The 16431-nt window shown below is 39.9% G+C and overlaps 1 protein-coding gene across 1 annotated transcript; it reads left to right on the top strand.

Moving 5' to 3' along the window:
- Positions 1–2315: 2315 nt before the first annotated feature.
- LOC697287 (olfactory receptor 2D2-like) lies at positions 2316–3254 on the top strand. Its single transcript, XM_001085888.5, has one exon. It carries the CDS (start codon positions 2316–2318, stop codon positions 3252–3254), a length of 939 nt encoding a protein of 312 aa, XP_001085888.3.
- Positions 3255–16431: the final 13177 nt, after the last annotated feature.

Genomic DNA, 16431 nt, shown 5'->3' with positions numbered 1-16431 from the left:
CATGTTTTTCTGGGTGAGGGTGAGTGGGTGGGTTTTTCTGCTCCTGCAGAAGTTTGCCTTTGACAAAAAAGTTCCAGGGCTTTAAAAAGGTTGAAAATATGTGACTCTGAAATTGTTAAGACCCCAGGCCCTGCTCCCCAATGCCCACCCGTCCCACTGTGCATTTTCAGGTCTGTTCTCAGGGAGTGGCGAGTCTAGAGGACCGGGTCCCCTCAGCCAGGCACGCCTCCTGGCTGTTCTTTATTCTTTATTACAAGTAACTCATGCTTATTGTGGAAAAATTTAGAAAGTCTTGTGAATTTTAACAAACAAATATAATCTATAAACCTAATCCTCCAGAAATGACCATTGTTAAAATTTTGATATATTCCTTTCCAATTTTTTTTCTATGCATGTAAATCTTTATAGTATTAGGACTGGGTTATATATGATTTCCTATCCTGCTTTTTAAACTTAATAATCTATTAGAGCATTTCCTCACAGCAGGGATTTTTAGAGCAAAGTGACCAGAAGGAACCCTTAGAAATAGCGCAGAAAACACTGGACTTCTTAGAGCAGATCAGTCGAGGGCCTATATTACTTCAAATTTGCATATTATAGAGACAAGAGTTATCACCATGAGACTGAAAGGCTAGGAAATCTTTGGTTATGCTTGAGAGGTCTGTGAATCACCGTAAAATAAACATTCACCTACAGTTTCTCCTCTGTTGTTTGATAGGTATTTTTTTTTTAACTCTTTAACATATTTAGAATTTGTCTTGATACACTATGTGAAATCATAACCCAAATCATTAATTAATTGTCTGAGCAACATTTGTTGAATAACTCTTCCTTGCCCCTCTGACTTACAATAGCATCTTCATCCTAGGGTAAGGTCTACTTCTGAGTTCTCTATTCTGTCCCGTTGATCTACCTGTCTAGTTCTTGCTTCATACTACATTTTTATTTTGTGGTTTTATTTATATGTTTAAACCTTTGGAAGGCTGTCTGCATTTAGAGTTATCAGATAAAATGCAGATGCCCAGTTAAATTTTAATTCATTTCCTTGGCTATCGTCACCCCATTATTCTCTCATAAGCTTTCGAATTGCATTATCAAGTTCTCACAAGTTGAGAGGAAACTGTGAAGCCAGAGTCCAAAGAGGGTGCATGTCAGAAATGCGTAAGGAGGTAGCTAAGATATTCCACCCCAGTGGAGTGCATGTGCTTAGTCATGCATTGCCAACTCTTCCCAATCAATTGCCCTTTCACAGAACTCTAGACTTTGGGGATTTACTTTTGCATAGTTTCCCATCATGCCTAGAATTTTGAATATATTAGGAGCAAAACATAAATTTTTCTGAGCCATAAAACCAGAAAAACAATGAATATTGAAAGGTAAACCCAGACATGGGGAAAATTTTAAATTCTCAATACGTTCATTGTCTCCAACAAAGCAAAACCAGTTTATTGGCACCACATAAACAGTGTGAAGGAGAGAGTCTTTCAAGTATTTCTAATTAAGAATGCATGACAAGTGAACATTAATTGCACAATTTATGCATTTTTAATTTAAGATTTTGTCCTCCTTGTATGGTATACTGGGATTATTATTTTTATTTTGGTAATTCTGAACATTGTTTACAGGACTATCCTCAATGTATCCAAGATCTTTCTTTAACTACAAAATATCCTGCCCCCTATATTTTAGAAAAACAACCTTCTCATTTGAGGACATAATGTTATAATGATCATTTTAGTTAAAATTCTTGAATGAATGGCATAATTAACGAACAACATTTAAGTTCACTCACCAAAAAAGCTAAATCTTAAATATCAACTGTAATATTTTGCCTGCATAGCATTGACTGTAATGCCCAAGATTATCCTTAGCCCTAATGCTAACACTGATAGCAAATGATGAATATAGTAGCCCCAACTCTTATTCTAATCTTAATTCACACAAGGCTTAGGAACCTCTGAAGTCCCAAAAGAACAGAATATGGGGTGAGTACAGTACAGAGAGAACAAGGCTGTGTCAGGAAAGAAAAAACAGATGCCTACAGGCCATAATAGAACACTGCCTCTATGCTGCCCTGACCTGGCTCTCACCCCTTTAATCAGTATGACCCTCCACCAAATCCTGAACCAAATCCCAACATCACTCAAACTCCAATTGGAACAGAGCTCTTGGCACCTCCACCTGCCAATCCAAAGCTTCCTGATACTGTTAAGAAATGTAAATGAAACAATGAATATGAAAATTCCTTACACACCCGTGGCACAGACACTCAATCAAAGATATATCCTAAAAACTCTTTAAACAGGCAGATCACGATGCAGGAGCTCAACCAGTCCACCGTGACAGAATTCATTCTAGTGGGCTTCACCTCCAATCCCAGGACCAGTCCTCTGCTCTTCACCTTCTTCTTTGTCTTTTACCTGCTGATTCTCATGAGCAACAGCCTCCTTATCACCCTCATTTACCAGGACTTACACCTGCACACACCCATGTACTTTTTCATCAGTGTCCTCTCCCTGCTGGACGTGTGCTATACCACCACCACCGTGCCCCAGATGCTGGTGCACATTCTCAGCAAGAAGAGGGCCATCTCTTTTGCTAGATGTGTGGCCCAGATGTACATCTTCCTCCTCTTTGGGGTCATTGAGTCATGGCTTTTCTCCATCATGTCCGTGGACAGGTACTTGGCCATCTGCCACCCTCTCAGGTACAAGGTCATCATGAGCCGCTGGGTGTGTCTCCTCATGGTGGGTATCTGTGCAGCCTATGGTGTGCTGGGTAGCATGTGCTATACTTTCTTTGCTATGCGCCTGCCCTATTGTGGGCCTAATGAGATTGACCACTACTTTTGCGAGGTTCCTGCAGTTCTGAAGCTGGCCTGTGCAGACACATCCCTCAATGACCTGGTGGACTTCATTATAGGCTTCAATGTCATTGTGGTCCCGCTCTCCCTGGTTGTCATAGTCTATGCCAACATCTTTGCCACCATCATGAAGATCCGCTCAGCCCAGGGGCGAATCAAAGCCTTTTCCACCTGTGCTTCCCACATCACTGTGGTCACTATGTTTGCCATTCCATGTATCATCATGTATATGGGCCCTGGCTCTGGCTCCTTATCAAACAGCGGAAAGAAAATGGCCCTTTTCTATAACATTGCTACATCCTTCCTCAATCCTGTCATCTACAGTCTAAGGAACAAAGATGTGAAAAAAGCTTTTTTCAAATGGATGGGATGGAGCAGGGCCCCAGAGTAAGACTTTAAAGCTAAAGATCTTAGAAGCTAAACAAAGCAGGACTTGCAGTCACCAATTCCCCAGGGACTCTCCCATGAGACCTAGTAGAGCTGGACTCTTCACCCTTGCCCAAGCGAGAGATGAGCAAGGTGTTTGGACGTTTGCAATAACTATGATGATGTTCGAGACAGAGATATCTGTGAAAATAAAGTGTAGTGGTTAAGAGCCTGGACTTTTGTGCCAGACAGGCCAGGATGACAGACTCAGTTTCACCAATTAATAGGTAACATGAATTTCCGCAAATCATTTAACTATTCTGAGGTCTGTAATTCATTTCTATAGGGAAGTTGTAATGAATTCATGAAATAATATGTAAAATGTGCTTACTACAGAGCCTGGCATGTAGTAACCTTTCAACAAATGTTAGTTTTAATTTTTAAAATTTACTACTTAGGAATGAATAATCAACCAGTCATCAACCATGATCCTCCGGGGTTGTGGAAGTGAGTGGAGCCCTAGACAGTAAAGGAAAAAGAGGGAAAAATGGGAGAAAGAGAAACGCAAAAACTGAAAAGCAGATAATCTTAGGGTGAGAAGGAGACTTGAGAAGGAGGAAAGGAACCTTTACCTACCCACTTACAAACTATGCCTGTTACAGCATCTGAGGTTGACTGAAATCACCTTGGGCTAAGGGATGTTTGTAACAGTGTTTTACTTCTGTGCTTTTGGAAAACAATTCATCCCTCTTGATTTTCCTTTTTCTCTTATTTTTAATAAAGTATCTTCTGGAAAACTAGAGCCTTTTTTGGGTGATATCAAGGAAAAGGAATCCTGTCCATGTAAGGATGAGGAAAATTAGAGGCAGGAGAGTGGGCATAGTGTTACCACCAGATGCAAAGTCTGGAGAGAGGTAAAAACTCAATAGGAAGTTTTAGCTCCATTCTCCCTAGCTTGGAAGGCCCTTCCCTCCAAACTCTGCTTATTCCTCATAGAATCTTTACAAACCCAATGAGAAGCCAGGGTCCATGTCAAGGGTGCAGGTTTCTAGTGTTCTTAAAAGTATTACCCTGGCTGGGCGTGGTGGTTCATGCCTGTAATCTCAGCACTTTGGGGAGGCTGAGGCGGGCGGATCACGAGGTCAGGAGATCGAGACCATCCTGCCTAACATGGTGAAACGCCATCTCCACTAAAAATACAAAAAAAATTAGCCAGCCATGGTGGTGGGCACCTGTAGTCCCAGCTACTTGGGAGGCTGAGGCAGGAGAATGGCTTGAACCTGGGAGACAGAGCTTGCAGTGAGCCGAGATTGTACCACTGCACTCCAGCCTGGGCAACAGAGCGAGACTCTGTCTCAAAAAAAAGAAGTATTACTCTACCTGCATGCCTAGGAGCCTCAGTGTTGCCTATATAATAAAGCAAAACTAAAATGCAGGTGACAAAACAGGGCATAAAATTGCAACATACTTAACGGTCATATGGTTAACATCATCAACATAAAAAGGGCTCTTCCAAGTTGGTAAGAAAAATACAAGCACCTCAGAAAATCGACAATAGATGTGAACAGTTTGTTTTAAAAAATCCAAATCATTAATAGGCATATGGGGAAATCCCACCAAAGCAGTCATCAGGAAATGCAAATTAAAATATCAACATCATCTTTTTACCTTTGAAACTGTCAGAGTTTTTAAACAAAGGTGTCCAGAATACAATGAAATATGAACTTTATAGATTGTTGGTGGGAGTATAAATCATCTTTTTGTAAGACAATTTGTCTTTATATATTAAGAACCTTAAATATTTTAATGCCCTTCAACCCAATAATTCCACTTTTAGGATATTTTTGGAAATAGATATCAGAAGCTCAGGAAAAGTAACACATTATTATTATTGTTATTATTTATTATTATTTTTTTTTTGAGACAGAGTGTTACTCTTGTTGCCCAGGCTGGAGTGCAATGGCAAATCTTGGCTCACCACAACCTCCGCCTCCCGGGTTCAGGCAATTCTCCTGCCTCACCTTCCCAAGTAGCTGGGATTGCAGGCATGCACCACCACGCCTGGCTAATTTTGTATTTTTGGTAGAGATGGGGTTTCTCCATGTTGCTCAGGCTGGTCTCAAACTCCTGACCTCAGGTGATCCGCTCCCCTCAGCCTCCCAGAGTGCTGGGATTACAGGCATGAGCCACCACGCCCGGCCCAATACAATGATTTTTATTGTTATTTTTGATAAGGAAAACTTGGAACCAATTGAAAACACTTCTATAATAGTGACTCATTTAAATATGTTATGGTATGATCACATAATGGTATACTATGTAGCCATTAAAAATATATTTTATAAACATCTTTAATAATGTAAATGCTCACAACATGTTGCTGAGTGAATAAAAGCGGAAACAGCCAGTGAACAGCAGATTGTGATCACACTATTAACAGTTGCAAATGCCTTTTCACCCTTGGAATCAGACATCGAAATTTTTAACTGGGAGAGAGGACCACTAAGTCAACACATCTCTGCCCGCACCACGCGCACACACACACACACACACACACACACACACACACACACACACTCTACTCAAACTATGAAACTTAGTTAATAATAACGTATTAATATTTTTTTATCAATTATAACAAATTTACCACACTAAAGCAATATATTAACAATAGGGGAAACTATGTGTGAGATGGTGGGGCCTGAGGAGGAGGAATATTTGGGAAGTCTGTACTTTACATGCAATTTTTCTGTAAACCTAACACTACGGTAAAAAAAATAATTAATTAATTTAAAAGAGTTCAGACAAAAATACTATAAATAAAATCCATGGTATTAGAAGTGAAAAATATCCAGAATTTACAAGGAACCTAAATAAATTTACAAGAAAAAAAGTGTCTGAGAACAGACACTTCTCAGAAGAAGACATTTACCTGGCCAGCAAACATGAAAAAATGCTAACATCACTGATCATTAGAGAAATGCAAATCAAAACCACAATGAGATACCATCTCATGCCAGTCAGAGTGGTGATTATTAAGAAGTCAAGAAACAACAGATGCTGGTGAGGCTGTGGAGAAATAGGAACGCTTTTACATTGTTGGTGGGAATGTAAATTAATTCAACCATTGTGGAAGACAGTATGGTGATTCCTCAAGGATCTAGAACCAGAAATACCATTCGACCCAACAATCCTATTACTGGGTATATACCCAAAGGAATATAAATCATTCTACTATAAAGACACATGCACACATATGTTTATTGCAACACTATTTACAATAGCAACATCATGTAACCAACCCAAATGCTCATCAATGATGGACTGGATTTAAAAAGTGTGGTATATATACACCATGGAATACTATACAGCCATAAAAAGGAATGAGGTCATGTCCTTTGCAGGGACATGAGTGAAGCTAGAAGCCACCATCAGGGGGCGTGCCCAAGATGGCCAAATAGGAACAGCTCCAGGCTCCAGCTCCCAGAGTGAGCAACATAGAAGATGGGTGATTTCTGCATTTTCAACTGAGGTACCGGCTTCATCTCACTGGGGTGTATCGGACAGTTGGCACTAGTCTGTGGGTGCAGCCCGACTAGCAAGAGCTGAAGCAGGGCGAGGCATCACCTCACTGGGAAGCACAAGGAGGAAGGGAATTCCTTTTCCTAGCCAAAGGAAATTGAGACACACAACACCTGGAAAATCAGGTAACTCCCACCCTAATACTGTGCTTTACCGAGGGTCTTAGCAAACGGCACACCAGGAGATTATATCCCACACCTGGCCCGGGGGTCCCATGACCATGGAGCCTCCCTCATTGCTAGCTAGCACAGCAGTCTGAGATCTAATTGCAAGGCAGCAGCAAGGCTAGGGGAGGGGCGCCTGCCATTGCTGAGGCTTAAGTATGTAAACAAAGCCACCTGGGTAGCTCGAAGGAGGCTGGCCTGCCTCTGTAGACACCTCCTCTGGGGACAGGGCATAGCTAAACAAAAAGCAGCAGAAACTTCGGCAGAAGTAAATGCCCCTGTCTGACAGCTTTGAAGAGAGCAGTGGATCTCCCAGCACGGAGGTTGAGATCTGAGAACAGACAGATTGCCTGCTCAAGTGGGTCCCTGACCCCTGAGTAGCCTAACTGGGAGATATCCCCCACTAGGTGCAGACCGACCCCTCACACCTCACACAGCAGGGTACACCCCTGAGACGAAGCTTCCAGAGCAAGAATCAGACAGCAACACTCACTGTTCAGCAATATTCTATCTTCTGCAGCCTCTGCTGCTGATACCCAGGCAAACAGGGTCTGGAGTGGACCTCAAGCAAACTCCAACAGACCTACAGCTGAGGGTCCTGACTGTTAGAAGGAAAACTAACAAACAGAAAGGACACCCACACCAAAACCCCATCAGTACATCACCATCATCAAAGACCAAAGGCAGATAAAACCACAAAGATGGGCAAAAAGCAGTGCAGAAAAGCTGGAAATTCAAAAAATCAGAGTGCATCTCCCCCTCCAAAGGAATGCAGCTCATTGCCAGCAAAGGAACAAAGCTGGACGGAGAATGACTTTGATGAGTTGAGAGAAGAAGGCTTCAGTCAATCAAACTTCTCAGAGCTAAAGGAGGAACTACGTAACCAGCACAAAGAAACTAAAAACCTTCAAAAAAGGAACGGATGAATGGATAACTAGAATAATCAATGCAGAGAAGACCTCAAAAGAACTGATAGAGATGAAAACCATAACACGAGAACTACGTGACAAATGCACAAGCTTCAGTAACCGACTCGATCAACTGGAAGAAAGAGTATCAGCGATTGAAGATCAAATGAATGAAATGAAGTGAGAAGAGAAGTATAGAGAAAAAAGAGTAAGAAGAAACTAACAAAGCCTCCAAGAAATATGGGATTATGTGAAAAGACCAAATCTATGTCTGATTGGTGTGCCTGAAAGTGACGGGGAAAATGGAACCAAGTTGGAAAACACTCTGCAGGATATCATCCAGGAGAACTTCCCTAACCTAGTAAGGCAGGCCAACATTCAAATTCGGGAAATACAGAGAATGCCACAAAGATACTCCTCGAGAAGAGCAACTCCAAGACACGTAATTGTCAGATTCACCAAAGTTGAAATGAAGGAAAAAATGTTAAGGGCAGCCAGACAGAAAGGTTGGGTTACACACAAAGGGAAGCCCATCAGACTAACAGCAGATCTCTCTGTAGAAACTCTCCAAGCCAGAAGAGAGTGGGGGCCAATATTCAACATTCTTAAAGAAAAGAATTTTCAACCCAGAATTTCATATCCAGCCAAACTAATTTTCATAAGTGAAGGAGAAATAAAATCCTTTAGAGACAAGTAAATGCTTAGAGATTTTGTCACCACCAGGCCTGCCCTACAAGAGATCCTGAAGGAAGCACTAAACATGGAAAGGAACAACAGGTACCAGCCATTGCAAAAACATGTCAAAATGTAAAGTCCATCAATGCTAGGAAGAAACTGCATCAACTAGTGAGCAAAATAACCAGCTAATATCATAACGACAGGATCAAGTTCACACATAACAATATTAGCCTTAAATGTAAATGGACTAAATGGTCCAATTAAAAGACATAGACTGGCAAATTGGAATAAAGAGTCAAGACCCATCAGTTTGCTATATTCAGGAGACCCATCTCACATGCAGAGACACATATAGGCTCGAAAAAAAGGTATGGAGGAAGATCTATGAAGAAAATGGAAAACAAAACAAAACAAAAAAGCAGGGGTTGCAATCCTAGTCTCTGATAAAACAGACTTTAAACCATCAAAGATCAAAAGAGACAAAGAAGGCCATTTCATAATGGTAAAGGGATCAACTCATCAGGAAGAGCTAACTATCCTAAATATATATGCACTCAATACAGGAGCACCCAGATTCATAAAGCAAGTCCTTAGAGACTTACAAAGAGACTTAGACTCTCATACAATAATAATGGGAGACTTTAATACCCCACTGTCAACATTAGACAGATCAACGAGACAGAAAGTTAACAAGGATATCCAGGGATTGAACTCAACCCTGCACCAAGCGGACCTAATAGACATCTACAGAACTCTCCACCCCAAATCAACAGAATATACATTCTTCTCAGCACCACATAGCACTTATTCCAAAATTGACCACGTAGTTGGAAGTAAAGCACTCCTCAGCAAATGTAAAAGAACAGAAATTATAACAAACTGTCTCTCAGACCACAGTGCGATCAAACTAGAACTCAGGACTAAGAAACTCAATCAAAACCACTCAACTACATGGAAACTGAACAACCTGCTCCTGAATGACTACTGGTTACATAACGGAGTTAAGACAGAAATAAACCAATGAGAACAAAGATACAGCATACCAGAAGCTCTGGGACACATTTAAAGCAGTGTGTAGAGGGAAATTTATAGCACTAAATGCCCACAAGAGAAAGCAGGAAAGATCTAAAATTGACACCCTAACATCACAGTTAAAAGAACTACAGAATCAAGAGCAAACACATTCAACAGCTAGCAGAAGGCAAGAAATAACTAAGATCAGAGCAGAACTGAAGGAGATAGAGACACAAAAAACCCTCCAAAAAATCAATGAATCCAGGAGCTGGTTTTTTGAAAAGATCAACAAAATTGGTAGACCACTAGCAAGATTAATAAAGAAGAAAAGAGAGAAGAATCAAATAGATGCAATAAAAAATGATAAAGGGAATATCACCACTGACCCCACAGAAATACAAACTACCATCAGAGAATACTATAAACACCTCTATGCAAATAAACTAGAAAACCTAGAAGAAATGGATAATTTCCTGGACACTTACACTCTCCCAAGACTAAACCAGGAAGAAGCTGAATCCCTGAATAGACCAATAGCAGGCTCTGAAATTGAGGCAATAATTAATAGCCTACCAACCAAAAAAAGTCCAGGACCAGACAGATTCACAGCCGAATTCTACCAGAGGTACAAGGAGGAGTTGATACCATTCCTTCTGAAACTATTCCAATCAATAGAAAAAGAGGGAATCCTCCCTCCTCCCTAACTCATTTTACGAGGCCAGCATCATCCTGATATCAAAGCCTGACAGAGATACAACAAAAAAAGAGAATTTTAGACCAATATTCTTGATGAACATCGATGCAAAAATCCTCAATAAAATACTGGCAAACCGAATCCAGCAGCACATTGAAAAGCTTATCCACCATGATCAAGTGGGCTTCATCCCTGGGATGCAAGGCTGGCTCAACATATGCAAGTCAATAAATGTAATCCAGCATATAAACAGAAGCAAAGACAAAAACCACATGATTATCTCAATAGATGCAGAAAAGGCCTTTGACAAAATTCAACAGCCCTTTGTGCTAAAAACTCTCAATAAATTCAGTATTGATGGAAAGTATCTCAAAATAATAAGAGCTATTTATGACAAACCCACAGCCAATATCATACTGAATGGGCAAAAACTGGAAGCATTCCCTTTGAAAACTGGCACAAGACAGGGATGCCCTCTCTCACCACTCCTATTAAACATAGTGTTGGAAGTTCTGGCTATGGCAATCAGGCAAGAGAAAGTAATAAAGGGTATTCAGTTAGGAAAAGAAGAGGTCAAATTGTCCCTGTTTGCAGATGACATGATTGTATATTTAGAAAACCCCATGGTCTTGGCCCAAAATCTCCTTAAGCTGATAAGCAACTTCAGCAAAGCCTCAGGATACAAAATCAATGTGCAAAACTCACAAGCATTCTTATACACCAGTAACAGACAGAGAGCCAAATCATGAATGAACTCTCATTCACAATAGCTTCAAAGAGAATAAAATACCTAGGAATCCAACTTACAAGGGATGTAAAGGACCTCTTCAAGGAGAACTACAAACCACTGCTCAGTGAAATAAAAGAGGACATAAACAAATGGAAGAACATACCATGCTCATGGATAGGAAGAATCAATATTGTGAAAATGGCCATACTGCCCAAGGTAATTTATAGATTCGATGCCATCCCCATTAAGCTACCAATGACTTTCTTCACAGAATTGGAAAAAACTGCTTTAAAGTTTATATGGAACCAAAAAAGACCCCACATTGCCAAGACAATCCTAAGCCAAAAGAACAAAGCTGGAGGCATCACGCTACCTGACTTCAAGCTATACTACAAGGCTACAGTAACCAAAACAGCATGGTACTGGAACCAAAACAGAGATATAGACCAATGGAACAGAACAGAGCACTCAGAAATAATACCACACATCTACAGCCATCTGATCTCTGACAAACCTGACAAAAACAAGCAATGGGGAAAGGATTCCCTATTTAATAAATGGTGCTGGAAAAATTGGCTAGCCATAAGTAGAAAACTGAAACTGGATCCTTTCCTTACTCCTTATACGAAAATTAATTCAATATGGATTTGAGACTTAAATGTTAGACCTAAAACCATAAAAACCCTAGAAGAAAACCTAGGTAATACCATTCAGGACATAGGCATGGGCAAGGACTTCATGTCTAAAACACCAAAAGCAATGGCAACAAAAGCCAAAATTGACAAATGGGATCTAATTAAACTAAAGAGCTTCTGCACAGCAAAAGAAACTACCATCAGAGTGAACAGGCAACCTACAGAATGGGAGAAAATTTTTGCAATCTACTCATCTGACAAAGGGCTAATATCCAGAACCGATAAAGAACTCAATCAAATTTACAAGAAAAAAAAACCCCATCAAAAAGTGGGCAAAGGATATGAACAGACACCTCTCAAAAGAAGACATTCATGTGGCCAACGAACATATGAAAAAAGCTTATCATCACTGGTCATTACAGAAACGCAAATCAAAACCACAATGAGATACCATCTCACACCAGTTAGAATGACGATCATTAAAAAGTCAGGAAACAACAGGTGCTGGAGAGGCTGTGGAGAAATAGGAACACTTTTACACTGCTGGTGGGACTGTAAACTAGTTCAACCATTGTGGAAGACAGTGTGGCGATTCCTCAAGGATCTAGAACTAGAAATACCATTTGACCCAGCCATCCCATTACTGGGGACATACCCAAAGGATTATAAATCATTCTATTGTTAAGACACATGCACACATATGTTTATTGCAGCACTATTCACAATAGCAAAGACTTGGAATCAACCCAAATGTCCATCAGTGACAGACTGGATTAAGAAAATGTGGCACATATACACCATGGAATATTATGCAGCCATAAAAAGGATGAGCTCATGTCCTTTGCAGGGACATGGATGAAACTGGAAACCATTATTCTCAGCAAACTAACATAGGAACAGAAAACCAAACACCGCATGTTCTCATTCATTCATAAGTGGGAGTTGAACAATGAGACCACATGGACACAGGAAGAGGAGCATCACACACCAGGGCCTGTCGGGGGATTGGGAGCTAGGGGAGGGATAGCATTAGGAGAAATACCTAATGCAGAGGACGGGTTGATGGGTGCAGCAAACCACCATGGCATGTGTATACCTATGAAACAAACCTGCACGTTCTGCACGTGTGTCCCAGAACTTAAAGTATAATAATAATAAAAAAGTTAAACATAGGTTTCTGTGTGCCCCAACAATTCCACTGCTAGGTATGTAGTAGTAATATATAATAACTACAAATACTAACAAGTAAAAAGTCTTATACCTGAAAGACAGATTATCCGTATATAAGAGTGTGGATTGAGATAAATTCCTTTCAGCACATTGATGATATTACTTTATTCTCTTCTGGATTCTACCATTGGTGCTGTGAAGATAGCAGTTAGTTCTATTTGCCATTCCTTTATAGGTAAAATACCCTTTTTCTCTGGCTGCTTACAAGATCTTCTGTTTTTCTTTGTTGATCTGAAATTACATTATATCTAGGTATGGATTTTATTTTCATCTTGCTTAGTATTTATTGAAATATCTGGGAGTTTATCACAATCCCAAAATACACAATCCCAAACACCATTATCCTGAATGCTGAAACCCACAAAGATCAAAATCCTCAAGCCTAAAACCCTGAGAATCACAATCCTGAAAGATCAAAATCTTGAAAATATAATACTGGGAAAGTAATTTTAAAAGTTCTTTAAAAGATGCAATAACATTTTTTAAAGGGGATTTATTTGCAAAACATAAAAACACGACAACACTTCATAGACCACTTTACACAATAAAATAGGCAACAATATAACCTACATATTTTTGTAAGCATAAACACTCAGGTATACCAACGATGGTCACACAGTATAAAAGTTATGAGCAAAGAACCGTATTTATAAAGAAATAGGTCAAAAGGAAAAATGTATAAATGCGTATCACTATATTTGGTCATTGTGTGTGCCCAGCTTTACAACTGCAGTCCTCTGAAACACCTTGATGAACAACCTAAGCTGTTTTGTTTAGAGATGGAGTCTTACTTGGTTGCCCCAGGCTGGAGTGCAGTGGCATAATAGCTCACTGTAGCCTCGAACTCCTGGGCTCAAGTGATTCTCTCACCTCAGCCTCCTGAGTAACTGGGACTATGGCACACACCACCATCCCCAACTATTTTTCCCCATATTTTTAGAAATGAATCTAGCTACAACAGCGTAAGTTTATTTTTATGAGATCAATCAAAACCACCACCATGGGTCACCATCACATATTCTGTTGTCCAAAGAGCCAAGATCTTGAGAAATTTTATCTTTCAAAAATGCAGATGCCCAAAAAGGACATATCTTCATTTATTAAGTTTCAATGTTTTCACATTTGTGCACAATGCTTAGACACAGTCAACCTTGTGATGATGCACTTTTGTGGAATCAAATTTACAAAGAAGCCAGGTGTGATGGCTCACATCTGCAATCCCAGCATTTTGGGAAGCCAAGGCAGGTGGATTGCTTGAGCTCAGGAGTTCAAGACCAGCCTGGGCAACATGATGAAACTTAGTCTTTACAAAAAATATGAAAATTAGCAGGGCGTGGTGGTGCGCACCTATAGTCCCAGCTACTCAGAAGGCTGAGGTGGGAGGATCATATGAGGCTGCGACATCAAGGCTGCAGTGAGCCAAGATTGCACCACTGAGGCAACAGAGTGAGACCCTGCATTGAAAAAAAAAAAAAAGTAAAAAGAGAAAAAAATTTGCAAAGAATGCATAAAACAAATTAGCTCTCTCTGTCTCTATACAATGTATGCCTTCAGTATTGGAAATAATGCAAAGAAAATTCTACAAATGAAAAAAGCGTATTATGGGAATAGATTGTGCAACTGTACAGAGATAGTTCACTGGAGCTGGCTACTTTTCACAATCATTAACTATATTTCAAAGTCTTGCATCATGATGAATAGATGGGTTTTTTAAATTCTTTTAGAACATGGCTTGCCTCAGACAGTAAGTTCACATTTTCTACATGGTGCTATTTTTTGAAATTCTTGTATGATTTGATATATACTGACATGAGCATTTCCTATAAAATTTTCCAATCTTCTGTTTAGGAATTTTGCTCTTCTAAGATTTCAGCATTTCAACCTTTGTGATTGTGTCTTTCAGGATTATGATCCAAATCCGAAATGCTATTCCTAAATAATAATATCATCAATATGACCAGACTATTCTGAGCCATATATCTTCAAATATTGCCCCTTTTCCATTCCATTTATTCTTATCTTCTGGATCTCCAATTAGCTATGTGTTAGATCTTCTCAAATCTTTTCTATTTTCTACCTCTTTGTTGTTCTACATAATTTGAAATTCATTAAATATATCTTCAAGTTTATCAGTCTTTATTCAACCTCATCTAATTGTTGCTTAATCTATCTATTTAGTTTATTTTGATTATTTTCTACCTGGTTCTTTAAAAAATCTTCTTGATCACTTATTATAGGGTCTCATTCCTTATGTATATTTTAAAGCTTCTATTTCCTATTCTGTATTAAATATTTTCGGTATCTAAAATCTGTAATATGTTTCAACTATCTCATGTTTCTGGTTTTTCTTCACATATGGTGTGTTGTTTCTTACATGTTTCTTTTTTTTTCTTTTTCTTTTTTTTTTTTACTCTGAGCTGCTCATTTTTACTTGACCTTGAACTATGAAAATTCTTTGAGGTCAGAATTGAAAGCTGAATTTCTCCAGAGAGAGTTTGCATTTGTTTCAACCAGTTGCCTGGAAAGGGAGGTACTACCAATCTGTTACCACTTTATTTTATTGAGACTGTTTTAATTCATGCAGGTGGTAAAATTTTGGACTTCAAACTCTCTTAAGGCTGAGCTTTTTGTAACAAACATCTCAGGGAGATATGTTTGTCTTCCTAGTGGGGTTCCAAATGGGCAAAGTTTTCTGTTGTCTCCTATATAGAAGAGTTTGTTACTTGTTCACTCTTAAAATGTAAGTGTAGTTCTTCAGGGTTGAAGTTCTGCATACAGATCTTCGGTTGCATTCCCCGTCTTTAACAAGCCCTGATTTTGTCTCCTGTCCTCCACACTCCATGCAGTTACAGAAGCAGCATTTTAAGGTCTCCTGGGTTTTGCAGGCACCCTGTGATGAAAGCCAGCTTTGGCATTTTGTTGTCTCCCAGGGATCCTTCTTACATACTATGTACAGTTCCTCTCTAGGTACTTGGATATGAAAATAAATGACATTGTTTCTGCACTGGCGAGCTCACAGTCTAAAGTGAGAGGTGGCCGTATAAGCAAAAAATTAAACTAATTGATTAGTGGAGGCAGGCACAGGGTACTGTAGAAAGGCAGAGGGAGGAATTGTACCTGAGAAAGGTCAGGAAGGGTTTCCTGGAAGAAGAGACATTCAGTTGGGCCTTGAAGGATAAATAGGAGTTGTCTACATGAAGAAAGGAAGAGAGAATATCTCATTAGCAGGAGCAGCATCTGCAGAACTGAGGTAGCCTATCTTGATCACAAACCACTTGCCCACCTGCCCAGTGTTGTGTGGTGTTTATGACTATTGTCCAGTCCCCTCCTAACTTGTTCCCCACCTACCTTGCCCAAATCCCATCCTCATCCAACCTCCGGGTCTTGCCTGTGTGGTTTCTATCTGTGTTTAGCTCTCCTCTGAACTCCATGTGTGTGCTCTGGACCTCTCTGGTGCTGGAACGGTGGTCTTTCCCTATGACGTACAATTTGGTTTGGTCCTCAGGTGCCTGGCAACTGGGTTGCCGAGGGAAAGAAAGTCTACACTAGATGCTTTAGCAATCCCTC

Source organism: Macaca mulatta, chromosome 1 (genome assembly GCF_049350105.2).
Source record: "Macaca mulatta isolate MMU2019108-1 chromosome 1, T2T-MMU8v2.0, whole genome shotgun sequence".
NCBI lineage: Eukaryota > Metazoa > Chordata > Mammalia > Primates > Cercopithecidae > Macaca > Macaca mulatta.
This window is presented reverse-complemented; position numbering and strand designations above follow the sequence as displayed.

What these genes read in the sequence shown, in the direction of transcription:
- LOC697287 (XM_001085888.5), top strand. Translation starts at nt 2,316, where the DNA reads ATGCAGGAGCTCAACCAGTCCACCGTGACAGAATTCATTCTAGTGGGC.